Here is a 26369-nt window from a genome sequence, read left to right as displayed (position 1 = left end):
CAGGCACAGGGAGAGACAGAGGAGTCGAATCAAATCAGATTTACTCATCCAGGGCTTTTTCTGATTTTTCACAAACAGGTTCAACACTGAGCGCTTTACAAGGAATCAACAAGACGCAAAACAATTCAATTAAAAGGCAGAGATTTCAGAGCGAGGACATTTCTGCTGTCAAGGTCATTCTGAGCCGTTCACATCTCTGGAGGGAGTCATACATTTTTAATGGCAGGAGGCATCGCGCCACAGGAAGGGAAGACATCTCGTCAGATTTTGATGGACTGAGTCAAACAGTTCTTTTGGCAGCTGCATACATGTTCAGGTCTTATTTTACACCAATTCTAAAAACTGGTCAAGTACAAAATGCACTCAGCTTCAAAACTAATGTCAAATCCATGTTCTGTTGTCACGTTGAGAGGAAAGCAAATGTCTTTGCAGTAAGGAACCAAAACAAAGCCAGAACACAGTCCACAGTGCTTCAACACGGGAACAATCAGCTCTTCCTCACTGAGGTTTTAACAGACTTCTGCAGCCCGCATCACAAGTTAGCTGATGCTTCTAAACTGGTGGCTAAAATTGTCTTTTACAGAAATACCACTTCACCAGCAGCTTCCTTCCTATCCTCTACAATAGGACACAAGCAATTTCAAATCCTTCCTCTATCCCTCCAGGCTCAAATTAAAGAAAATATAACCCACTGTTCCATCCCATGTCTTCTGAGGCCGGTATTTCCAACGTTCTATTTGAAAACCCCTGTATTATGTGGGCAGGGATATGTAGTAACCCTATTTGATTGATGTGCAAGGGCTGACACGGCCCTCGGTACATTTTTTGGAATGTAGAAAATGAGAATCGTTTTGTAATATGAGTGCGACTTGGGTCCAAGTATAAAAGCATGAATGAAAACCCTTAAGAGGGCATCTTAAAGTAACGTCTCAATCTTTTATTGTCTTACTTTGTTTGTGTAGAAGAACAGCAAACAGTGCAAGAGGGAAGAGTGTCATTTGTGTGCTTCTGAGGTTCGACGGAAACCAACAAACTAACATTTGTGCCTCTAAATCCATATCTCACACCCGTAATTTGCAGAGAGCCGAAGCCTGGGCGCGCTCCGAGATTGCCAGATTCAGACACAGCTACATAGTTGTTAACACTCAAAAAGCAGGGTTTTCATCCCTGTGGCGTTCCCCCCTCACTTCATGCCAAGCCTGCTCCAGAATGTGTGTGGGAGGAAGTGCCAGGTCGGGAGGATGTCACTGTGGAAGTCTTGAACTGACTTTCAAAGAAGCAGCACAAGCAGGAGTCGTCACGCACAAGACCCTGGTTGTAACCATGTGCTAAAGCATGAATCGCATCAATAGGTTTTCTCGGGGGCTACGCAAGAGGGGAGAGTGTGCAAACCAGACGCTCAGCAACATTCTGCATGCTCCTCATATTTCTGGGCCTACTGGGTGCACACTCAGCAAACTGGAGACCATCTTGCAGGCAGGCCTGTTGACAGACACTTCATCTCCAAGGCAGATTCTCTCTGCACAAAATGTCAGCCATGTTGAACTTTAGTTGCCAAGTTCGCCTGCACTTTAAGCCCGCGCCTTTTATGACCATAAATACCTTTAACGGCAACCAACTGAAGCGACTTATGAAATTGCCGTTTTTCAAATGAGGGAGCCGAGACAAAAAAAGACATGTACTGTTCAACAAAGGAGGATGAGAGTGGAGGGAAATTCACTGGGCCTTCAAACTAATTCCTTTATCCTTAGTGGAATTTCTCGCTGTTGAGCCAGAGAATATCTGCCAGAGCTTTCACTCAGCATCTTTAGCGGGGGCTTAATGTCAGCACAAAGCACCCCGGGTTTCTCCCGACAGCACTGGCCAGGTCGAGCTCTGTTGGCAACCACATACTGTAGTGATGTTCTTGTTGTCATCAGTCAACTCCTGCTAGCCTTCTGGCCTGCTAGTTGTCAGTCTGTTAGGCAGAATTACGATTCAGAGGGGGAGATGAGCTGTCGGTGTGACGTGACCTTGGCTCTGCTCAGGGCAATGCACAGCCCTGTATTCTGTGACAGGCAACAAACATGATGGGATTACTTAAATATGGATGTATCTGGTGGTGTAGTGTGGACTGTATGCAAGTGCATTTCTTTTTAAGTTACCACACTGTGAGCGCTTTGGGTATACTGTGTCCATCCAAGGGGCACACAGCTCGTAATCGTCACATATATGGTGCAGGCCCTGGTACCTGTATCTGTTACTTAAAGGCACACTGTGTAAGAATTGGGCACCTGTCGAAGGTCACTCCAAACAAATAGGGGGCATCGTATCACCAGAGTAACTGTCAGCTGCTGCTCACTATACTCTTTGGCTGCAGCTACTAGCTGTCATTGGCTAGTTAGCTCGGTCAGTCATGCAGCCAGTGGCTCTATTAGCTGACTGGAGTTGGTCTGGAACGAGAGCTCGGAGCACTGGAGTATTGTTGGTGTTTACATTGCGGTCGACGGCACTGGGAGCAGCAGCCTCCCAGCGAGCACGAGCCGATCGGGACCGGACGCAGCCTCCAAAATCAACAGAGGCCAGGGAAGATGGTGCCAAGGTGATTTATGGAGCTTATTATAATTTACATAGTGTTGTGAAGTATGACAGTTGATCAGATTTTATAGGTTGATCACATTTTGTATGAGAAATATTCATCTACATGGACTCTAGTAAGTAACTGTAGCTGTCAAATATAGGCAGATTGACTCAATATGACTAGTAATGTTGAACCATTAAAAAAATAGTGAATAGTGTGACAGACTGACAGACGACACAAAAATAGAAGAAAATCTATAAATGAATACATTATAGAGTAACTAACTTTTGTGTCAACTCCCAGCGAACTGAGCCCAGCGTGTCTACTTCCCCTGCTTGTGTGTTGGCACGGCAAACATCACACACTGCTGTGGTCCCCTTACAAGACTCCTGCTGAGCTCTGCCTCGTAACCCGTGCTGAGGGACAAACACACTCAAACACACTGGCTCCCAGCTTTATCTCTTGACACACACCCACACACACAGAGGAGATCTACGCTCATGCCTAAATGAGGTGAGAGGGGAGGAGCCGCAGGTTTCTTTTCAAAGCAGAAGACGACTGTGACCACTCCTGCAACTGAGGCGAAGCTTAGTGCCAGGAAACTGAAGGGAAGGGGCTTCGTGGGGCTGCGGCGTGTTAAGTTAAAATGATTGAGTGATGCTCGGCATGGAGCTGAAGCATTCATTTGGTTCAACTTCACTAGTGGCTGCAATTAAAACCAAGGTGTAGCAGTGTCAGGCATAAGTGACATACACACCCATACATGAATGTGAACATAATGAAGACCCCTGTCTCAGACTCACACACTCAGACAAACACCTCACACACTCAGTTCCATCAACCATATCCCTTCCTCTAGGAGAGATGGCTGCATTTGTGCAGAACTGGATGCACACCTCTGCAAACACCTCCGTGCATATCCACAAACACACCAAGCCCTCGCCCGGGCACGTCAAAAAGAGATGTTCATCGATCCAGTCGGCCTCAAACACGTACAGGGTCTCTTCTTCCATTTACACAAGCGCTGTAGTATTGCCATTTATTTACAGCTCCGTTTCCAGCACACAGCACTTCCACTGAATCAGGGGACATGATGGCATATCACTTTTCTCAACTCATAAGGGAGTTTAACAGCGCTGTGAACGACTGGAGAGGGATGGAGGAAGATAAAGTGAGCAGCAGATGGAAAAAACAGAACAGCAGAAAAAGAATTCGGCTCTATCTGCCATCCTCAGTCATTTTTCTGTGACAGATTTGTGCTATTTCCATGTCTACATTCACAGGAATACTGTAATAACACACAGCCTCTGACCTTTGCACTCCTGACTTCTGGTTAATTGAAATGCTGGAGATGTCTACAACTGCAGGGGAAGGAGCTTTTTGCTGTTATTCTCTGTCACTCTCGTATTAGCCTCCTCAGGTAAGCGTCACAGAAAGACAGAGCCAGAAAAAGAAAAAAGCTATTCCAGTGGGGAAGCCTCAAGTCATCGAGTTTCCAGTCTTAATCCAGTCATGCACATTTAACCCCGCCAGCCCTCTTTTTTGGTAAAAGTGTCTTCATATAAGTGCACGCTGGCATATAGGAGAATGCTGTAGTGCTAATGAAGACTTTTGCAGACCCACAGCAGGGCGATGGCAAAAGCAGCACATCATTAAAAGTAGCATGCCACCGGTATAATAATGGTCGTGACTCTCTCGGGTTCATTAAAAAGCAAAAAGGTGAGCGGTGGAGTCACGTAAACAAAACAAGTAAATTGGCAGCGTTCCCCTGGGCATAGGAAATGCCTTCAGCAGTTCTGCCTGGAGTCATACTGTATAGTGTTTGCAAATAATACTTGTTTTCCTATTTCTTAATGCTGCTTGAAAGAGCACCAGATGGATAGAGTTTACAGACAGCATCAGTATTCCAATGCATGATGGATAATTGCATTTGCGCAGGCCATAATGCGTGTAAACCATCTGTAAATACAGCCAGACCAGCTATGGAGTCATTCATTGGGCCACATTATGTTTCTAATCTACATATGAGAGGGACATAGAGTAAATGCTCTGACAAATGCTTTATTTGTTAAATTGTCAATAAAATGACACAAATTGACAAGATGTGAGCCTTTTTTATTATTACTGCACTGTTACGTTTCTTTCTTTTGGGGAAATGTACAGAAACTACATGCAAATCAGTTTGGGGAGTAACATCCTATGAATGGATGGCAGTCTCAAGGTGTCTCTTCAGGATGGGTAAAATTGATCTTTACGGTTGATTCTAAACTGCAAGTATAACAAGAGGAGGTGGCATGCATTGAGTATTGACAGAGGGATGAGAAATTTTCATTCCATTTGCATTTTGAAGATGCATCTTAATGTCAGGCCTCAATATAATCAGGCGCGGACACGAGGCGCATGCCAACGCAGGGTATAAATGTCAAAAAAGTCATCTTAATTGACTCTCAAATTCTCTTTCCGCTGCGTTCTGGTGTTCTGGTGAAAATCCACTTCTCCACACAGGTTACGAAAACAAACACTTTTTTGCAAACACAATCTGACCCATGTCTAGTTCAGTTGATTTAAACCACGCAAGTGTCCCCATCCTAAGCCGGAGGGAGAACATGTGATGGAGGCTTGCATTCCCTTCCTCTCCACAGCCCTCCCGACAGACTTGGAGGCGAGCGGAGCCAAAACAGAGTGCGCTGCCAGGCTGCAAAGGCCGTTCACCCTCCGGTCACCCCTTCAGACTGACAGGGTCCAGGAGTCAAAGCTTCATTTACTCCTCTCCTACCCGGTTGGCCCCTGCTGCAGATTGGCATCTCTATGGGCAGCCCCAGGGCACCACACATTAGCATACCCGCACAGCGGTTTGGCCACAGTTTGTTGGATGTTGACAAAGAGAGGCAGAAGGTGGCAACTGGCCGATCTCTTGGACAGCTACCCATCAGCTTTGGGCCACAAAGATGTCCTGGTGTGATGGGGGTGGTTTAAGAGACAGGAGAGGGAGTTGGTGAAAGACACAGAGTGGACAGACAGGGAGAGATATCACTGAGGGCACAAGGCAAACACAGAGGAAAGACCCCTCCCTCTCTTCCTCTGTCCATCTTTGCCATTTCACAACATGGATCCTGCTCCGGCACCACCAAAAGTCGGATCTGTGAAAGCTTGTTTCCTACCATTTAGCACAATGGGACCCTTTTCAGCAAGCTGCTTCTGCAGTGACAGGGGAGCGCTTCCTCCTTCCTGTGCCGATAGGCCAGCAAAGTCCTGCTGTGGGCTTTTAGTCCAGAGAGGACACATCTACACCGGTAGCAAAAACACACTGACAAACAGGCATCAAATTGTCAGAAACGTCCAAATACTCCTTTAACAAAGTCCATCTCTTCCGCCACAGCCCCTGAACTTTGGACAGAAACACAGCGCCAGTGGGTCTCCCACTCTTGAGCCATCCTCGTATTAGGTTTTCTGTGGTTTGCTCAAGAATGTGCCTCGCAGCTATCCGGCCTCTCAGTGGATCAGCGGTGGTAATGCTCTTGTTGTTTGTTTCCAGTGTTCTGTTAATATAATAGTGTTTCAGGGCCCGAGGTGATGGTGTAAGTTTATATTAGAATCTCTGTCAGGTGGAGATGTTATTTCCCTTCGGATGAAAAACATATTGACAAGATGTGTCACTTTTCGAGTTGAGCAGAGCACAAAAAAGCCCTTCATAACACATTTGCCACTATTCCACAAAACAACGTTCAAAGTTAATATTGTCTATCGTTAGAAATAGTGGTCATGCTTCTCTGCGCGTGAAGCCACACGGGGCACTTGTGAGGTACAAGCTCTCTCTCTGCTTTGCATTGTGATTAAGTGATGCTACTTCCATGTTAGGCACAGGGAAAAGCTGCAGGTCATGGATCCAGGTGCTGCTAGTTGTAACGCAATATACAAGTAGAAGCGATATAAAGCTTAAAATATGACCGAGGTAAGTGAGAGTGCTGCTGCTATTTTTTCACAGCTCTCATCATTGTCCTCATAATTAGCATGTTCACATTATGTGGGAGTTCGTGTCAACATACACAATTGGTACTGGGAAACTTTGCAAGGCCGACTTCAGTCTGAACGCTCGCTAAAACAACTGGAATGTTTAGTTCAGGAATAAGCACAATAACTGAGCCCGGCACAGCAACCTGGGTCAAACTAATATCAGCGGTTTATCTTAATCAACGCATGTTAGCCGTTGATAGACGCTACTCAGCTTTGGTGAACTGGCATTGTTATCAAGGATGAAAGTAATTTAATAACACTCACATTTAAACATAATCTAACCAACTCTTTGACAAGGAGAGAGGGAGAGAGCGAAAAGGAAAGTTTGAGTTTGATTCTTTGGTTTATCAGTAAAGTGTGTGGAACTGCACCGCTGCCATCTTGATTTGTACGATGACGTGAACCCCTGCAAGTCACACAGGGCAATCTTTCCCATTTCAACCTGACGTGAGTGCAGCTTCTGAGCCTGTCTTACACCAGTGTGCACCACGGCCATGAGGCTGAAGCTGCCAGACTACTCTGGTTCCTACATGCTGTATTGCACACACACACACACACACACACACACACACACACACACACACACACACATTGCAGATATATGTCTGGACTGTTCTATTATGTTGCCTACAGATTGGGAGCAGATACAGAGGAGCCTGCTGCGGCTGTGCCGAGAGCATTTATTTTCTCTCCCTCTTCCTCTTTCCGCTCTTTCTTCTTCCATTTCTCACCTTCTCCCACCGTCTCTCTCTCCTTTTCTCTCCCACAACCTCCCGCATCTCCACCGCAGACACAAAATGCTGCAGATATGCCAGAACTGCTCTACCTATTGATGTAGACAATACCTGGAGATGAAAGGGTACATGATGGTAGTACTAGGGTTGCTATGGAAACGCCTCTCCATCGCCACTAACAAATCTGTTCATTCGATATTCTTGTGAGAGAGACGGGAAAGCAACAGCCAAACAGGGACAAGTAATAGACTGCTTTTCAATCTGCATATTAAATAACACAGCAACTTGGTCATTTAGGTTCGTTCAGATGTGTTGAAGACACTGACTGGCAAGTCAAAGTGCCGACCAAAGTAGCTTTAAATTGAGACTTTTCTCAGCCTTACCTACAATTCCCATAATTCCACAGCAACTGACCGAAATGCTAGCCTGAGGGCTGCAATTAGTGGCCAAGCCCTGCTTGTGCTCCATGTAAGTTTGTGTTAAGCAGCTACAGCTCCCTCAAAAGCTCAAGTGCTTCAGAGTGGAGAGGCGTGTGTGTCAGCTTCTGAGCATATTAGTGTGTATGACTGTGTGTGTGTGTGTGTGTGTGTGAGTGAGAGTGGAGTATGTTTCAGCATCACCTTGAGTGCCTGCTGTCTTTACCCAGGCAAGTCACGTCCTCACCCAGACACAAACGAAACTAGAAACTCAGGCAACAGCAAGAGCCAGTCAGAGAGAAAGAGATAGAGGGGGAGAAGAAAGAGATAAAGATTAAGAGAGAGAGAGAGGGGGGGGGGCACAGAGAAAAGCTGTGGAGGGCGGCGGACAAGGTTTCCTATTTCCTGTTTGGCAGCTTTAGTCGCTCACCTGAGCCTGAAAGGCTGAAAAACAAGCTTAAGTTGTCAGGGCGGTCTTGTGCTTTCACCACAAATTCCAACGTACAGTCGATTCCCAACATGCTACATCTACCTGCATCTGACAGGGATTTCACAGGGAAATAGTGCAGCAATAGAGGAGAGGAGGAGGAGGAGGAGGAGGAGGAGAACATGGGGAATGAGAAATGATGGAGAGATAGATGGGGTAGTGTGGTATGAAAGGGAGAAGAGGCAAAATGAAAAAGAGAGGATGAAGTAAGGCTGTGAGAGGGGAGGAGAAGGAAGAGGAAGAGAGGAGGAAAAAACAAGAGTGACAGAGGAGGAGAGGAAAGCAGGCGAGCGGGCTGCGGGGGAAGGAAAGGAATAATATAGTGGGTAAGGGAGAGGAATGGAAGAAGTTGAAAGAGCAGAGAGGGATAGAGGCAGAGGAAACGAGTGTATCTGAGCTAAGGATGCTGTATGGCGGATTGGACAGCTGTCTGGTAAATAGTACGCAGAGATGCATGGATCATGTCAGGGCAACAGGAGAGTAATAAGAGCGGGGAAAAGAATAAAAACCGTCTACAATCTACCACTGCAGCACAAACTAAATGATGTACTCTGCAGTTTGGGATGGGGGTTTGGAGGTTGGGTGTCTAGCCTTTGGGAATAAGCCTAGATAATCCTGTGGACTGCTGGTGTGTGTGTCTGCATGTGTGTGAGGGGGGTTAACAGAGATATGGCAGGGACTGGAATGAGGACTGAAGATAGGGGCCTTAGACTGAAGCAGATGTGGGGGGGGGCTGGGCCTGCAGTCCTGATGATGGAAAGGAATAAGGCTTAAACACATACACAGGCTGTGGTAATGTCTGTGGTAGAATTTTTGGTTTAAAGCTGCTGATACCAGCAGTCAATCGTCGATGCCATTTCAGGCAGGAAAAGCAACTTTTGAGAAGCTTGCTATTGTCTGCCCCAAATCAAGGACCCATTATTTAAAAAATATCTGCCACTGTTATCATTGGAAACTGCACACTGTGTGTGCCATATGAGAACTGAAAGCATAGCAACAGTAACTAAACAGAGGCGAGGCTTAGCAACCGGTCAGCTGACTGATAAAGCGTGTGATGAATGGAAAAAATTGGTTCCATGTCATGCCAAACCAAAACCAAACCACGTATGTAAGATCCAGCGCTCGTGAACACTGTATGACAAAACATGTTCTATTTTAAAAGTGATTAACCTGTGACAGGATGTGATAACAGTTGGTGTTTTGTCACTGCGGGGCTTTGCTGTGTTTCTCTGTGTCTCTTGGTTCAGTCTCTGGAGGTCCTCTTGGTTTACTGTTCTACTTTTGCCTCCTTGAGTTGTAATTAGCCTAAAAGCTTTCACATGTGTTAATTTGTTAGTTTTCCCACCTGTGATCTGTCTACAGTATTTAAAGCACCTGCACAGCATGGTGCTGTACATACACCCACACAGGTGCCACACACTGTGCCTCATTACACCTCTCCTCAGGACTCAGTGACTGATTGGCATTTCTCTGACTTCGCTGTTAGTTTTGTTGCACATGTTGGGGTAGTAAATGGAGTTTGGCGCTCCCACCGTTGTGCTGTGGGGTCTGTGTGGGTGTGCAGGACCTCTGGCCGTGCAGTTTTTGCTTGGGTCATTTTGCTAGCACCAGTGCAGGGTGAGTATTTTTACAGGCAGTGATTTGTGTAATTGAACAGGGATGGTGTTCTACACCTACCATACATGCCTTTATGTGACAGAGGAAGAGGTAGGGAGCTGCTGAGTGTTGATATGCACCCCGATAAAGACAAAATAGGAAAGAAAGTACATGGTTTTCTGTTTTCACTGCTGGCTGTGTTTCACCTTGAATTCAGACCAATTAAAACATCCTGAACTCCATCGAGCTGGTGCACAACAGACAACTAGTAGCACCCCCTGTCTCCGGCTAGAGCCTGCATCTGGGAATGTGTGATGGCCGCTGTGATGGTGTTTGACGGCGGAGGGATTTCCTGTGTCTGGGTCGGTGTCAGCACCCATCTCTCATTTAGCGCTCCCCCCATCCTCGCCAGCCCCTTCTTTGTGAAATGGCACAGTGAAGTGTGATGGATACTCTGGATTAACTCTTGCCAAGGAGGACGACAGTCCTATGCCCCCCCCCCCCCCCCCCCCCCCCCCCCCCCCCCCCCCCACACACACACACACACACACACACACAAACCAGCACACACACACATCTGATGCTGTGGTCAATTTTCCCAGGTAATATCCTCCCTCTCTCTTTCTCTGCGACACCCTGACAAACAACACCACCTCTAATGGCTATATAATACCACCCTCATGGTCAGAGTTTGACAGAGCATTTATGTGGGCAAATGAGTCTGTGCGTGCCCATGTGTGTGTGTCTGTGGACAGCTGTATGAATTAGGATTTGTGTGTGTGTGTGTGCTTATAAGAGTCAAATGAAAGGCAGTGAGGATGAGATGAGTCGCCCCCGCCGTCTTAAATGAACCCATCGTCAAATCAAACGGACATTAAAAATCTGAAATACTTGTGATTATAGACCAGTCAAACAGATTGGCTGTGGATGCTACAAAACTCACCACCAAAACAGCGTTTCATGTCGCGCCCTCTTCCCACTCACTCCTCTCACTCTCTTGCACAAATAGAAGCTTACATCTTTCTCCTTAGACTGTTTATGCTACCCCCCCTCCACTCGTCTTTCGTGGCTGCTGAATATTCACAGTATTGTTAAAGCACTGAGACCTTGGCCTTTCCACTCTTCTGCTTCCTTGCTTGCATATGAGAGCACAAATTTTATGTCATTTATAAGCATCAGTTAAATCGCTAAAATATAATCTAAGGTGTCACTCTGGCCTAACTCTGACTGATTTCATGCTCAGAGTGAAACCTCAGTAGGGGGACAGTTTGATTGTACGCCTGCCAGTGCTGAACTCCTCTCTGCTCCATCCGACCCTCTCCTTCAATTGTGTACGAGGACAGCAGTCCTTAGGGTGCATTTAGGCGCTCCTGTTTGCAACAGTCTAGACTGCTCATGACCAATATTTCACTTACTGTTTACCAGTAACAGGACAGTGGCAAATTCTGGAGGGGGGTGTTTTTTCCCCCCTTGCTAAGTCTCTGTTGTAGCTCCAGCGATGCCAGTCAGTGTGCCATTAATCTGTTTTTAATTAGATTAAAGCGTCTCTCGCAGAAACAGGAAGCAGCGCTCTTATGCCTCGTACAGGGCCAAACAAAGGCTCCATTTGGCAAGTAAATCTCAGCTGCCTCCTACTTCCCTGGAATCGTTCATGTCTCATAATTATCATTTTGCTCCAACTGCTCAGGTTTGGGGAGTCGGGGGAGGCGAATGACATGGTCGATCATCCGAAGAGGCTGATGTTGCTGGCTACTGTGGACTCCCAGCACTTTCTAGGATCCCACAGAGCCTCGTAGGAGGAACACTGATGAGGGGCGCTGAGTTTTGTGGGGGTAAGGAAAGTTTCAAGAAACAGTTGATCACTGCTGTCATAGTGGGTGGAAGCGCTGTTAGGTTTATGCACTGCCACAGAGGAAGTGCCGGGAATGAGAGGTGCCCCACTATCCTTTGGCAAACACAGGTGGATAAATGCTGCCATGCATCAACGCACACACAAACACACATACTAATCTGCAAGGACTTCCATCCCACTAATGATGTGTAGGGCAGCCACTCTCCACGAGACCTCCTAGGAATAGCATTATTATGCAAACCTCTTTGTATTTCAGGCCACGAGGTGGTCCCACATAAATAAACCCTCGTTTGTTCTTCACTCCTCATCGCCTTATTATCACTCCTTTTCATCAGCGCCTGTGTGAAACAGCTCATGAGGGGACGGCGGGGAGTTGGAGAGGGGTTTGCAGTAGCTAAAATGTCAGCTGCAAGCCGCTGGCTATTCACATAATTAGGCCCTTTTCTGTGTTGTGCTTAGTTTTATTATTAACAACAAAGGAGGGAAAGTGATTGGCATGTGAGGAGTGTCGGGCCAGCCACGGCCAGCTGAGCAGTCTCAGTGGCACTCCCAACAGCTGGCGAGGCAGAGCGGGATTCAGGTCTAATCTCAGGTGAGATGGCGAGGGAGGGGGGAATGGAACATTTAGCATCTGGAGCCAGCTTTTAACACGTTGGCACACAGTATGAAGACAAACGGACACAGCACTTTACAGACAAATATGTGCATGTGTCTACACTGCTGCCATGGCGTGTTCCCACAGCCACAATCGAGACAATTAGGTCCAGTTACTCTAAATTACACTTTAAGAATCTTGTATCCAGATGATATGCAGATGCAAACGTTTGCACATATGTACATGTGTCTCTGTGAGCCAGATCTGATTAACTCTGGCTTGCTCTTCCCACCATTTGATGCAAATCTGAATCAGTACTACTCCAGTCCAGAGGGCGGTGGCACCTACAGCTGTTTGGTGATTATAAAAATACAATTCAGCTAGCTAGCTAACAACCAACCATCAAATAACACAAACAAGTGGATGAGTGACAATAAGGACAGAAGTTCTGCTCATGGGCACTCGCTCAATGCTGCTCTCTTACACATAAAAATCATCATGCTGTCGCATTCAGTGCTTGTTCTGACCTGGGATCACTCTAACAGACACTCAAATGCCTTATTTATGACAACAAGCTTCAAAATAGTTTCTTCTTGTCACTGTAATGTGAGAGGGAGAAAGATTTCTAGTCATTTTAGCTGCAAGTAGGCACATTCAGAGGCTACTTACTGACACAGCTTGCAGTTGGACAGAGTTAAGTTTAACTATGCAACTGGAAAAAATGGATGAATTCACATCTTTTCAACATCTGGCTAGAAAGCATCTCAATAAATTCATTGAAATTTGTCTTGAATACTTCTCCATTATTTCCACTTCACTTTTTTAATATCAGATCTACTATCTGTCCAAGATGCATGAAGCAAGTGTGAAATATGACATCTGTGTCTTGACTCACAGGCATCAATTATCTGTCTCTGCCACTTGGTGCAAATCTGCTCAGTGCAGGAAACTGTGATTACATATGAACAGTTTGGGTTCCAGAGGAGCATGATTATGTCTAATGTTTTGGTTCTAGGTTTTTGTTTGTATTTATTTACCCTTTATTTAACTAGGAAGTCTCCTGAGATCCAGTATCTCTGTTTGGCTTTTGTTTGTATCTCATTTAGCTTTGCCTCTGCATTTGAAGGTTACGGCAGAAATGGAACAGAAATATAAACCAATTAGTCACTCCTCACACCTCGTGATACACTGGCCTCCTTTTCTTAGAGGAGGAGAGTCTTCCCTCTGGACGTGATGGCATCCAGTATAATAAAAACACAGAGGCGATGCAACACCCTGTATACTTGGCATAAAAAAGGTGTAATGCCAAAGGAAATGTAATGACTGAGACCACAAAGAGATGGGGAGTGATACGAGGTGCCAGACAGTCTGGATCCAACCCTGCGTGGAGGGGGGACATGTGTGAATGTCCACGAGCGTGTGTCCGCATGCATACTTTGGGTTTGTGTCCAGTGTCTGTGTGTCCTGCTCATTCACGAGGCAACCATCTTCATTTGGAGTCTCACTTGGCTGTGAAATGTGACAGCGGGAAGTGAGGAAGAGGAGGGGAAGGAGGGACGTGACCGGAGCAACTGAGTGGTGAGTTTATATTGAACAGACGAGTAAGTGATTCACAAAGTGGTCAACAGGATGCAAGCTAGTAAGAACTCAGTAAGGCCAGGAGTCAGCGTTCGCTGTCTTTGTGTTAAATTCTGCAGCCATGAGTACAGACAGCGCCTCCGTGAGACCGCTGGTAGGAATTCAGGATGGAGGGTAAATAATTCATGACACTCTTTGCTTTAACTTGTGGTGGAAAGTAGACACAGAACGCGCCAAAACTCTCCCTCCCCCTGGAATTGTGCTTCTCTGAAGCAGACTTGGCAGCAGTTAATGATGCAAAGATGCACCATCTTGAAAAATGGATCTTCTTGAACATATTTGCTCACTGCGGCAGGACGTTCATCGTGCCTTTGGGCAAGACGATCGTGTTTCTTGCCGCGGCTTACGAGCCATTGAGATATTGCAGAGAGGATCAGAAGAATCAGATTCATGCCACAGAGCCATCAAGCGAAATATTTCTCCTCCGTGTGCGGCGACAACAGCAGACACAAACAAAGAAAATGTAGCTCCAGTTTCCTTAATTCAATTGAGCCCCTGACTTTTCAGACTTCAAGAGCTGAGATGCAGCAGAGACGGCGATGACTCCGATAGCAAAACAGTCAGCGTTCATTATACTACAAATAGAGATCTCCAGTGGGATGATATCAAAGAGGGTTATACAATGCAATACATAACAGCTCGCACTAGTGTTGTTTGTCACTGCTAAGACCTCTCCACAAATTAAATGCTCAGCTTGCAAGACAAAGCAGTCAGACGGGTTACACAGTCGTCGTCTCGGTAAACGCTGACTGTTTTCTCAATTGCTCAGTGTGCGTTTGTGAGGCGAGGGGCGCGCGATAAATCTCCCTGGGATGGAGAGAGCACTGACGTGGCAGAGAGCGAGAGAAATGGGAATTAGTAAGCGAGGTAGAAAGAGCAAGAGCAAGAGGGCAAGCTCATGGAAAGCACCGAGGCTTTTCAAACACAAGGCTTTATTGCTTAGTCAGATCGCCCTTATTGTCAGATATAACTAATTAACACTACATAATGCAGCTGTGATCAATCAGCCTCACTGGAAACTACAAGCAGTTTGACAAAAAGATTCATCATGCTGGGAATAAACTCTGCCAGAGGAAAGCGTTCACCCACATAGTTTCCAATTATTTCCCCATATAAAAGATATACTAGTTGGGAGTGTGCCGGCAAAGAAGCAAAAGGTAAAAGGGAGTTCACAGACGAGGATTTTTTAAAGATGGTAGTATACTTTTGATTGACATGACTATAATTCATACACTTGTATATTCATATATGGACTTCACGTGGTCAGAAAGAAACCATTCTACCCACAACTCACGTTTAAGTTTTATTTCAGCCACGCTAGCAGTGAAGCTTTGGGAGATGAGTTGTTTGGTCAGTCTGTCCACCACTTTGATCCAGACTCAACGATTTAGAACTGTTGGATAGATTGACCCAAACTTTGGTACAGACATTCATGGTTCCCAAATAAGTGGTGATCCCCTGACTTTATCTCAGGAGCTGTCATGAGGTTGACATTTGTGGTTTTGAGCTAAGTGTCTCAACAACTACTGGATGGCTTTTCATTTGATACAAACACGTTGCCCATAGGATGAACTGTAATAACTTCGCTGATCCCCTGGCTTTCCATCCAGAGCCTTAATCAGGTCAATATCCTGATGGCTAAATATGCAAAAGGAATGATATTTCCATCAGCTTCAGCCGTAGTTTGTGTTTAGTGCTAATTGGCAAATGCATGCTAACTCGCTAAGCTGGTGCACAAAATGGAGAACCTTCATAGTGGCACTATCAAGGCCAGTTTTTGGTTGCCATAGCTGCGTGGCCACATGGGTCCCATGATGTGAAGTCATCTGAGTCTGCGAAGGTCCACATAGACCCCTACGTGGTCATCTGTACTGCACCGCAAAGTCACCAAACACTGAAATGTCACTGTGCAGACTGCATTATGAGACTGGGACAAACTGGGACATCATTTTTTCTTTTTTTTTTTATTGTTGTTCAGCTTAACACAACAAACTATGGAATTCCTATTGTTGTTGTAAGAAGGTCACCGCCATGTTTGTGTCTGCTGTCCACGTGCAAATCTATAGCCGTCAACGCTGGTACTGAAGTATGATCAAAGCTTGACTCTGGTTTTTGTCCTCTTAACGTATCTGAAACACATTTGACTGTACGTACATCAAGAAAAGAGGCCAAAACCCACTTTCCTCATCAGTCAAGGTCAAATGGTTCCCGGCTCGGTTGTGCCGGGATGTGAGCGCTCGCAGTCATTTACTTTAGTCGCTGGAATGAAAACACACCCACATGCTCAGACACGATGTGAGGCTCTTTCATTCTCCGGCATCGTGACACCGCTCTGACAATACAGTGAAGAGAGACGAGCGCAAGAGGGAGCAGATGAAGAGGAAAGGGGAGGAAGAGATGAAGGTTGCATGAAAAAAAAACTAATTAATTTGTGGAGCTGTGTTTGTCTCAGGACAGCCAACAACTGTTTCTGTATTCTCTGAACCTCCTCCTCAGGTTGGAAGAAACCTCAGCTGGAGGAGAAAATCATTTTCAGCTTTTACTGTAGCTTTTTTTAACCTCCACTCTCAGAAGAAAAGGAGGAAGATCTGTACAAGTGCACACACACAGTCATCACACAGCCTATCCTCTCCTCTCTCCCCCGCCTTCCTCCCCTCACCTGACCTTTCTCCAGTCTAAAGGTTTACGCTGTGGTTTCAATTAACTGCTGAGAAAATGTTTCATCATCTCAGGGGCTGCCGCACTCACCGGCTTTTTAATGAAATGCGTCTTTTCACACTTCTTAATTACTTTTGTTACAGCCACACCACTTTCTTTGTCTGCCTCTGTTCTGGGCGGCATGAATAATGCACCGCCAGTAACTTTGGACTTCTCTACTGATGTATGTGCCTGCAACAGGTCCCCTTTTCGGTGCAACTACACGGGCCGAATAACTCACTTAATCGCTTCTGGAGGACAAAGTGGCCACATAATCAACTAGAGGGACAAATCACAACAACCTAGCAGCTTTATTTTGTAGCATCTGGGGTGTCAGACTCTGAAACCTACTGTGTAAACCAACAATTTCTCTTTTCAGTTCCTTCAAGATTACAGAAAAATGGTAAATGGTAAATTAACTGCAGTTATATAGTGCTTTTCTAGCCTATACTGACCATTCAAAGTGCTTTACAACACATGCCACATTCACCCATTCACACACTGATGACACAGCATCAAGAGCAACTTGGGTTTCAGCATCTCGCCACTCCACTTCCACAAGCAGACCGGAGGAGCCGGGGATCGACGCACCGACCATCTGATTGGCAGATGACCTGCTCTACCTCCTGAGCCACAAACAGAAAGATAACACGTGGTCAACCAACCAAACCAACACACGAGCGACAAACGAACGAACCACAGTCCACGGCGCTAAAGCCAGTGGTCACAAGAAACCAACTTTGCATTCGGTTGCCGACGGGATGCTGCACACAGTCGAGAGGTTTTGCAGTGGCATTAACGATGTAAGGAGAGACATTCATACAAACATACTGTGCTTCTCTCTGCCAGGCTTGTTTGGCAACCTCACAATGAGGGCAAGACTGACTGCGAAATCACAGCGAATGTAGAAATAGCCCAGAACATAACGCACTGCAAAATCCCCAACTGATGATATACGATGTGTTTTTGTACCTAGCTCGACTAACTATCTCCTAGCTGTAGTTCTACATTTACCGTACACACCCGAGAGAGGTATCGATCCTCTTTTCCAACTCTCAGCAAGAAAGTGATGCGTATGAAGGTGTATTTCCACAAATACAAATGATATTGCACTGCGTCTGCTGGATGAGCAGATGAGCAAGTGTTGCCTCTCCTTTCTCCATCACACCTTTATGAGGTGATAATATGTCAAAGGTGTGTTACAGCTTGTTCCTCTGTCCTCACATGGCCACATAAATCTTTAGAAAGCATTTAGAAACGACAATCCCAACAATTAAAGAACTACTGCTTTCTGTACTGTACACCGCAAATGTTTGTGGAGCTAAAAAAACCCATGAGGCTTGGTTATCGTGTCTTACTCTCCCTCTCTTTCTTACTCTTTCTCCTTTTCACGCACACACATCCACACAGAAACAAAAAGATTAATCATTGTCCACTGGCAGGTCCAGCCTGGTCCCGGCGCTGACCTCTCTCTCTGTCTGACATCAGATCAGGTCCAGGATACACATGTAATCTCGCGTATCTCCCTCAGCCATCGCCACAGAATAGTTGCTCTCTCTCCTATCTCTCTGCAGAAACTCTGCGCAGATGATGGTGAGGTGGTGGTGGCGGAGGGTCGAGTGCGCCTGAACCCACAGGAACATACTATACGTTTTCATAGACAAGCAAACAAGGCACCCAGATGACTTTTATGGCGCCGCAGTCACCGCCACTTTCACCTGGGATGTTTCCGGAAGACGGAAAGGTGATAAATGTGCTTTAAAAGTCAATGTGGGTTTTGCTCCAGTGATTAAGCTTATTATCCACGAACCTCACTGTTGTTACTCGCCTGTGTGTTGAGCTAATAAACGTCAACCGTGATTTGTCTGTCTGCGAGCGAGAAAATGCCGAGCGCCCTCTCCAAACGTGAACTCACACACACATTTCAGCTGTGCGTGACATTTAGGCCGATAACGATAATTGCTTTCTCTGGATTCAAAACTCCGAAGGGTGTTGTTAGCACATTGTGTAACGTAATCGCACCACAATTGTAACCGCTATAGATCCACAGTTGCAGCATGCCAGCTTGGCTTTTACCCATGAAAACCCAGTGAGTGGAAAATATTAATTATGATCCTTGGAGCTCATCTGCCTCCCTTTACTTTAGGAGTGTTTAAAAAAAGGCAAAATCGGCTTAACTTGGAAAAGCACAGCAATTAATTGTGATCTAGTTTAATGAGAGCCCACTTTGCTGTGTTAATGTGGCTAATTAACAGTCAAACAGGAAGTGGTATTGACTTTGAGTGCCTGCCACTAGACATTGATGAAGGTGCTGATGTGTAAATACCACATAAGGGCATGTAACAAGTGCAGGCAAATTCCACAGACACCACTTAACAGATGGACAGACACACACACACACAAAGACACACACCTCTCCACAGAGCAAGGTATTATACAGGCTCACACACAAATACACATTTTATTACCGTACGGATGCACTGATGTGTGTGCCGCATGCTAATTTGGTTTTATGACTGCTACAACTGCCCGTCAGTGCCAAAACGCAAAAAGCAAAGAGAGAGAGTGAAAGCACACACACACAGTTAGTCACACATGGTTGCTAGAAGCAGCTGTAGCGTCTGGGGACAAAGCAGTGCTCTTCAGCCATCCATGTGGTGAGTTTGTCAAGTTACCTGCACCAGCGGGGCACACAAGCCAGGAGAGGAGAGAAGAGTTACTGTTCTCTGAATATGGCCAATAAAAGCACACTCCCTTGAACTTCACGACCCGACAGCAGTGCATTCAGCTGTTCAAATAACAGCAAAACACCTCTCTCTATCCAGCTCCGTGTGTTGCCGACATAAAATAACCGCAGCATGGCACCGTTACAAACTAAGTCCCATACTGCACGACGGCTTGTAGGCTCAGTTAGAGTTGGCCAATATGATGATGTCAGGTGATCAGTCAACCATCAGTGGATTTTCTGTGCCATTTACACCAGCTATGCCTGTTTTCAAGGTCACTCATCCAAATCAATAAGCAGGCCTTCTGTATGGAGGTACTGGATTTGCAGGATTTTGAATCGATGTGGTTAAGTTCTTTGATTTGTCAGGGATTTAAATCACGCAGACATCCTCATCCAGTTAGTTTCTCTACTGTACAAACATCTCGTCCATGTCCATTTCCATGATTTCTATAGTAAGGTCGAGGTTGCAGCAAGGAACTATATACCTAGACATTTTGGGAATACCCTTATTTCCTTTCTTGCAGAGAGTTAAATGAGAAGATTGAAATTGCTCTCATGTTTGTTGGTAAACAGGAAGCTAATGCCAGCAGCTGGTTAGCTTAGCTTAGTACAAAGACTGGAAACAGAAGGAAACAGCTTGTCTGGCTCTGTCCAAAGAGGACACAAGCAGCCAACCAGCACCTCGAAAAATTACTAATTAAAATATTATATCTTGTTTTTTAAATCTGTACAAATTATTAAGTGTAAACACGAGAATTAACTGTTAAATGGGAGGCTATGTTCCAAACTATCTCTTGGAGTTCTATTCTTTCTAAACAATTTGCCACATTAATGCACCGTAAAGCAGTACATTTCTGCTCACTTCTGTTTTTGAGTGGATTAAATAAAAGAGATGTGTTAATTAGTGAGCTACAGAGGCGCTAGGAGGTGGATCTGGTTACCTTTGTACAGAACCAGGCTAGTTGTTTCCTGGTTCCAGTCTATGTGTCAATGAAACTCAACCAGCTGCTGGTGTGAGATTCATATTCACTCAACCTTTGCTTGACTAATCAACTAATTTATGAATCATCAGGTTGACAAAATGTAAGACCGTGTCTTAATCTCAACATGACATCTTCGATTGTCGTGCTATGTAATTTTCAATTACGTAAAACAGAGAAAACCAGCAAATTCTTACAAATGAAAAGCTCAATCAAGAATATGATTGCTGCTTGAAAAATAACTCAAATGATTAACTGATTATTTAAATTGCAAAGATTCTCTGTCCACTGAATACTCAATGAATCGGCTGCTTGTTTCAGCCTTAATCTGGAAATTAAATGACATACTGCACGCTGTGGTTCCACTCCTAGGCTCAGTATTCACCAATGAATTATTGCACAGTACAATGCAACAGACAAAACAATGCCTGCCCATTAGCTACAAACTTGATAGAGCTCAGTAAACAACAACAGGCTGCTTTTTTATTGCCTTTTGTGTCCCAGCACATTGTTGCAGTATTTAGCAAAAACACGGCTTAGAGAGTTGATGCTCTCACAAGCTGCCAACAATCGACTGCGACTGTGGAGGCACAAAACCATCAAACAAAGCTCAACTACCAGACCTCTCTGTCAACGGCCTCCACACGCTTCTGGTGACCAACACACCTGACCTAAACACCTAAACAACTCACAACCATGTCTTTACCAGCATTACTGCTTAAGATTTGACTGATTTCCTGTCAGTCTGACGTCAGGATGAGCGGCGTTATTTCCAGACTCGCTCTCCTCTGGGATATTCTCACTCAGGAGGGACTGTGTTAACAGAGCGATGTCTTGCTTGACGGACGAGGCCTACCTTTTGACGGCTCTGCACGCTTGGGCAGATCCAATGTGTCGTAGTTTTTGTCGTTCTCACCGTTTTTTCTGCCTGGGTAGAGGAAAGAGGAGGGGGGACGATGTCAGTGTCATATCCTAAAACAGCTGGATTATAGAAGACAGCGTTGTTGACACCAGGGTTAGACCGATATGGGTTTGGAGGGCTGCAAATAGCTCACATTCGGTGGATTTAAATTGAACCATGATAATGTTTTCGTTATAACTGCATTCTTTTCGTGATAAAAGAGCCTCTCCCCCTGAACTGACATGTCGGTCTAATCCAGGTCTACAGACCCTCCCACAAAAAAAGCATGAACGTTTGCATGTACGCGCAGCACAGAGAGCTACAAGCGTGATATGTTCAAACACACACATGAAGTCCACGCTGTCTGTTGATGGCTACAGAACACCAGTGTGTTCACAAAGATGAGCTGGCGTATACGTATGTCATAAAGTGCATGAGTGCAAGACCACACACACACACACACAAACACAGATATAACTGCATACACCTTCTTTCCTCAATGACATTTTCCCACGGTAACTGCAGTACTTCTTAAGTGGGCAAAACCCCTTCAATAATGCAGTGGAGGAGGGGAAATGGAGTAGGAGGGCTGTGGATGATTGCAGCTCAACCGGCTAATGGTTATCTCACATGCACATGGACATGCCCATGAGACAGTACAGAGACACAAACAGCCTGATTCCTAATCTAGATGTAAGTGAAATTTCCGGTCACTGCGGTCCCTTCAGGAAACGAGCTCATACATTTAAGTTGCCAAAATCAAGGTTAGAGGATATGGGGTTTCAATGTGCAATAAGATTTCAGCTAGTCAGTGCTATGTTCCTCTAGTATATAAATTCATATATAAATGATGTGCACTATGCTAATTATTAGCATGAATTATTTTAAATGCATTTACTTTGCATATTTTATGCTGGGCCACAGCTTCATTATTCCGTTTATTGTCAAAAGGTGCTTCCAGACAGCAAGCAGTTTTACATTTTTACAAATGTGATCAACACAGGGAAAAGAGGGTGCCTGTTGCTCTTGTGTGCAATCAAAAGCATTTCTAATTAAGTAGAAACATACAAAGTGAAAAAGGTGTGCCCATCCAACCACAGTTGGGTATGGGTGCAAGACCAAAACTTAAAGGAGAGGTTGTCCTAACACTGAATATTTTTCACTAAGCGGACAACCTCTGTTTAAAAATTTGATTGGCCAAAAGCTTACCGTCTCTACATCAGTCTATGATACTCATGATCCAGGTTGTTGGTTCGATGGGTAGCTAGCTAGCAGCCATGGCAGCGGATTTGTCCACCCATTCACAATGCAGAACACCAACAATGCTGTCTGAGCGCACCTCAAACGAATGGTTTGACATATTGGGAAATACACTTACACGCTTTCTTGCAGAGAATTGAACGATGAGATCAATATCACTCTCATGTCGCTGTACGCTAAACGCAAAGCTACAGCCAGCGAGTGATTAGCTTCTGTTAGCATGAATACAGGAAGCAGGGGGAAACAGCTAGCATTGCTCTGTGTTATTGTAACAAAATCAGCCCACCAGCACCTCACTAATGAACCTTGTTTATAAGTCAAAAAGCTTTAGAGCTGCATGTAGGTGTATTAAATGAATAAGGACAGGGCCAGGCTAGCTGTTTCCATCACTCTCAGTTTCTAAAGAAGCTAAGCTAACTGACATCTGTGGCTCCATAGTAAACGCACAGCCATGACAGTGGTCTCAATCTTCTCTGTTCACTCTGAACGGCAGTGAAATGTTAGACTGTTCCTTTAGGACCTTTCCAGCTAGTGGGGGACTATTTCTTGGGTACAACTATGACAACCCCCCCAAATTTTAAAGATAGCGAATTGCAGCATAAAATCTTGCATACGGGCAGCTTCAATGCAATCCTGTCTCACTATCAATAATCCATTTACGCAAACAAACGAATACACACACTTACAGGGTCCACAGCAGAGCTTGACTTTTTATACAAAAGGATCAGAGGTGAAGGGCTCGAGCTGGATACAGCAGTTTTTCATCGCTCTGGGGATTAGTTTTATCTGCGGGCTAAAAGGCTGTACACCTCATCACAGCTTCAGACAAAACCCGTTTTGGGGATAGATTTCAGGATTTGATTTTCCTCACTAGATCTCTGACTCACTTGATTAGTCAAGCTCTACTTTACATCCTGACAGACACCGACGGACTTACCTCTTTCACCGAGGGCTGCCTTTACCTTTGGCCTATCTTAGAGGACCAAGGAACTACTAATTCTAACAAAATGTTAAGATCGGGAGAGGTGGAGTCTACAATACTCAGGGCAACAGGAGGTAGGGATGGTGAGTGCATGTGGAATGAGTGAAACACCCTGATTTTCTGAAGACCTTGGAACTTTCTGAGGTTTTTTGGAGGACATCCAAAACTACTTCTAACTATATTCTACAGCCAGGGGGAAGGAGGATGAGGAGGGGGAGGAGAGGAAGGGAGGATGGGGAGAGCTGAAGTGAGAAGGGTTGAAGGGGGGGCACTCACCTTGATTAAACCATTCCTCTATAGTTAGCCAAGGAAGCAGCAGCAATGCCAAAAAACACAAAGCAGGGAGAAGAGAGAAGAGGCATGGTGAAAAAGACGCGTGTGTCAAGAAGCAGTGCAACAGACGTTTCTCACAAAAAGAATTCATCTTTTACTGGACAGGGAGGGTGGAAGAGCGAGGGGGAGAGGAGAGGAAAAGGAGAGAGCAAAGAGAGAAAGAGGAAAGAGTAGAAGTGAAAACAGGCCGGATGGGAAGCCATTAGCAGTCCATAGGTGTTCTCTGCAAAGCATGTTCAAAGAGTCGACATCAGTGGGAGGGCTTTTTAGAGAGCAAGGGAGAAGCAGGAAGAAACAGTCAAACGGCCAGAAAAGTGTGAAACTTTAAGGAAAATAGAAAAAGATGTGACGGTAAGCTAGTAAGCGAAACAGAAAGAAGGAAAAAGAAGAATGGAAAAGACCAAGAAAGGAGGAATCAGCTTCCACTGTCAGATCGGAGGCCAGGATAGAAAGTCACAGTGAAACATTTAAAAACAGCACAAAGCGCCAGCGTCTGTATAAGTGCTTCATTAAAATCACTGCGTGGGAAGAGCAGAAAGAAATAACAGCCAAGAATCAGACTGTTTATTAGCTAAAACAAAGCTCGAGCTGCGCATTGATCAAAACGGTATATTTCATCCTGAATGTGACATTAAACTGAAGAGCAGACCAAACTTAGCCTACTTAAGGTAGCAAATTACAGAGCATACTGCCGACAGCGTTGCTTAACTACCTCCACGCTCATTTATAGCTGCATTTAATGTTTCTGTACCTGAGCCTCGTTTTGTCAAAGAACACCTCCAGGGTCTGCAGCAGCTAAACACATCTCATTATTTTATATGAGTGTGTGTGTGTGTGTGTGTCCAAGAGAAAGTATTCATGTGGTTAATTGCCATCTTTATACGTCTGTATACATGTGTTGTCCTGACCCCTGAACCAAGCGGATTCTCTGATGAGTCGTTTGAAGTCAGGGGTCGCTGGCTGGTAGTCACACCTCATTGGCCAACTGATTAATGGCGGCCATTATTATTGTCCAGCGGGGAGATAACGGTGTCGTTTAGCTAACAGCCTGGGAGAATGCTGATTAAGACGCCGCAAACATCACGTGCGTACATGGCACATCTGTTGAGTCAATGATGTCAAAAAGCTGCTGACGTGGCAGACGGTCATGATAGACGTCCGTAACAGAAGTGGTTGAACATAAACGTCTCATCATAGTCTTATATTGAAGTTAAATATTAAATATTAAACATGACATTAGATATATTCAACTGGAATTGATGGCACTGATGAGCACTGAGCATTTTAAATCCTGTTTACAAACCACGTGCCACCAGGGACCATAAGGTTAAAGCTGAATTTCTAAATGTTAAAAACATACCAAATGAGCAAACAGTTCAACTAATTTATGTCACATTTAAACCTTATTTCTGTGAGAATGTCAGGAGGAGAAGTATTTAGTCTATATACTCATTTGATGTGATTTCTTCCCATTTTCTCACATGCTGTCATTGTCTAATAGGATTCTTATGAGCCCAGCGCTCATATGAACGCAACAATGGACCGAAGCACAACAAAGAACAGGAGGACAACAAAGAAAAGAATGGTATCTCTGCAATCCAGCTGTTTGAATAACTGCGCTGGTCTCTGTCAATTATTTTTACATCCCGCAGATTTCATGAAAAAAAATAAAAGAAGGCAAAAGGTGAAAACAATAATTAAGGCTATGAAAACACTGCATGCAGCTCTTACCAATCATTTAACCACACTTACATTATGAAGAAGTTTTCTAATTACTCCTAAGTTGCCTGCTACGCATCCAAAATATTAAATCATTCAAATTTTTATTATTTGCATTTTCTATGATTATTACTTTTGCAATAGTACTGTTGTTTTATTGAGGAGTCAAAAATCTCATTTTGGAACTGCTCAGATTAGTGGCGACCATGTTTCTGTCTCCCTCTTTCCTCCTCCTCACCTTTGGCCTTCTTGCCTCCAAAGCAGCCGGCATCATCCTTTTTCTTCCTCTGTGGTCCCGCTGAGCCAGGGGCCTGTAGCGCTGAGGGGTCCTGGAACTTTTCGGCCCCCGGCACCTCTTTGTGAACGTGGTAGGACAGGTTCCTCATGATACAAACGCAATTCTCCACAGACTAGAAGGGAAGAGAGACAGAGAAGTTGTCCTCTACAAGCACATCTGTGTGGAACCTCTGGAACCACGAAACAAAAAGCTGATGACAGAGGCCACATACTGTACAGCTGTACCGTTTGCATGAACTAGTATGTGTTTTAGTGGGTGAGTCAAACGTCATCCTACCTTGTTGTCCATGTCTTTCTTCCCCACAGCTGACTGGAGAGCGTGCAGCAGGGCGTCCACCAATCCCTCGCATTCCCTCAGTCTGCGCCGAGCCTCTGCCCCATCTGAGCTCACATTTCTTTAGAAGAAAGTGAGACACGCACACTGTCAGTAAGCATGAGAGGGCTGCGCAAGAGAGCATCAACCACATATAACCACACCATCGACAGGTCGCACAGCTGCTCTGAACCTGCTGAACAACCTGCAGAAATCAGATTCACGACGAGGCTCCTCTGCAGCAGCTGCTGCCATTCCCGCAGCTGG

General features: G+C 45.1%; 1 protein-coding gene across 5 annotated transcripts in view; it reads right to left on the bottom strand.

The window, feature by feature from the left end:
• arvcfb (ARVCF delta catenin family member b) overlaps positions 1 to 26369 on the bottom strand; it is a 105173-nt gene that overhangs the window by 16570 nt on the left and 62234 nt on the right. For all 5 annotated transcript variants that reach the window (XM_041936507.1, XM_041936510.1, XM_041936509.1 and 2 more), the window contains 3 exons: positions 26067 to 26184; positions 25731 to 25902; positions 21154 to 21225 (listed from right to left, as the gene is read on the bottom strand). In XM_041936507.1, the coding sequence (XP_041792441.1) occupies positions 21154 to 21225; positions 25731 to 25902; positions 26067 to 26184 (362 nt within the window). The remainder of the gene's footprint in view (positions 1 to 21153; positions 21226 to 25730; positions 25903 to 26066; positions 26185 to 26369) is intronic.

This window comes from Chelmon rostratus, chromosome 5 (genome assembly GCF_017976325.1).
Source record: "Chelmon rostratus isolate fCheRos1 chromosome 5, fCheRos1.pri, whole genome shotgun sequence".
Taxonomy (NCBI): domain Eukaryota; kingdom Metazoa; phylum Chordata; class Actinopteri; order Chaetodontiformes; family Chaetodontidae; genus Chelmon; species Chelmon rostratus.
This window is presented reverse-complemented; position numbering and strand designations above follow the sequence as displayed.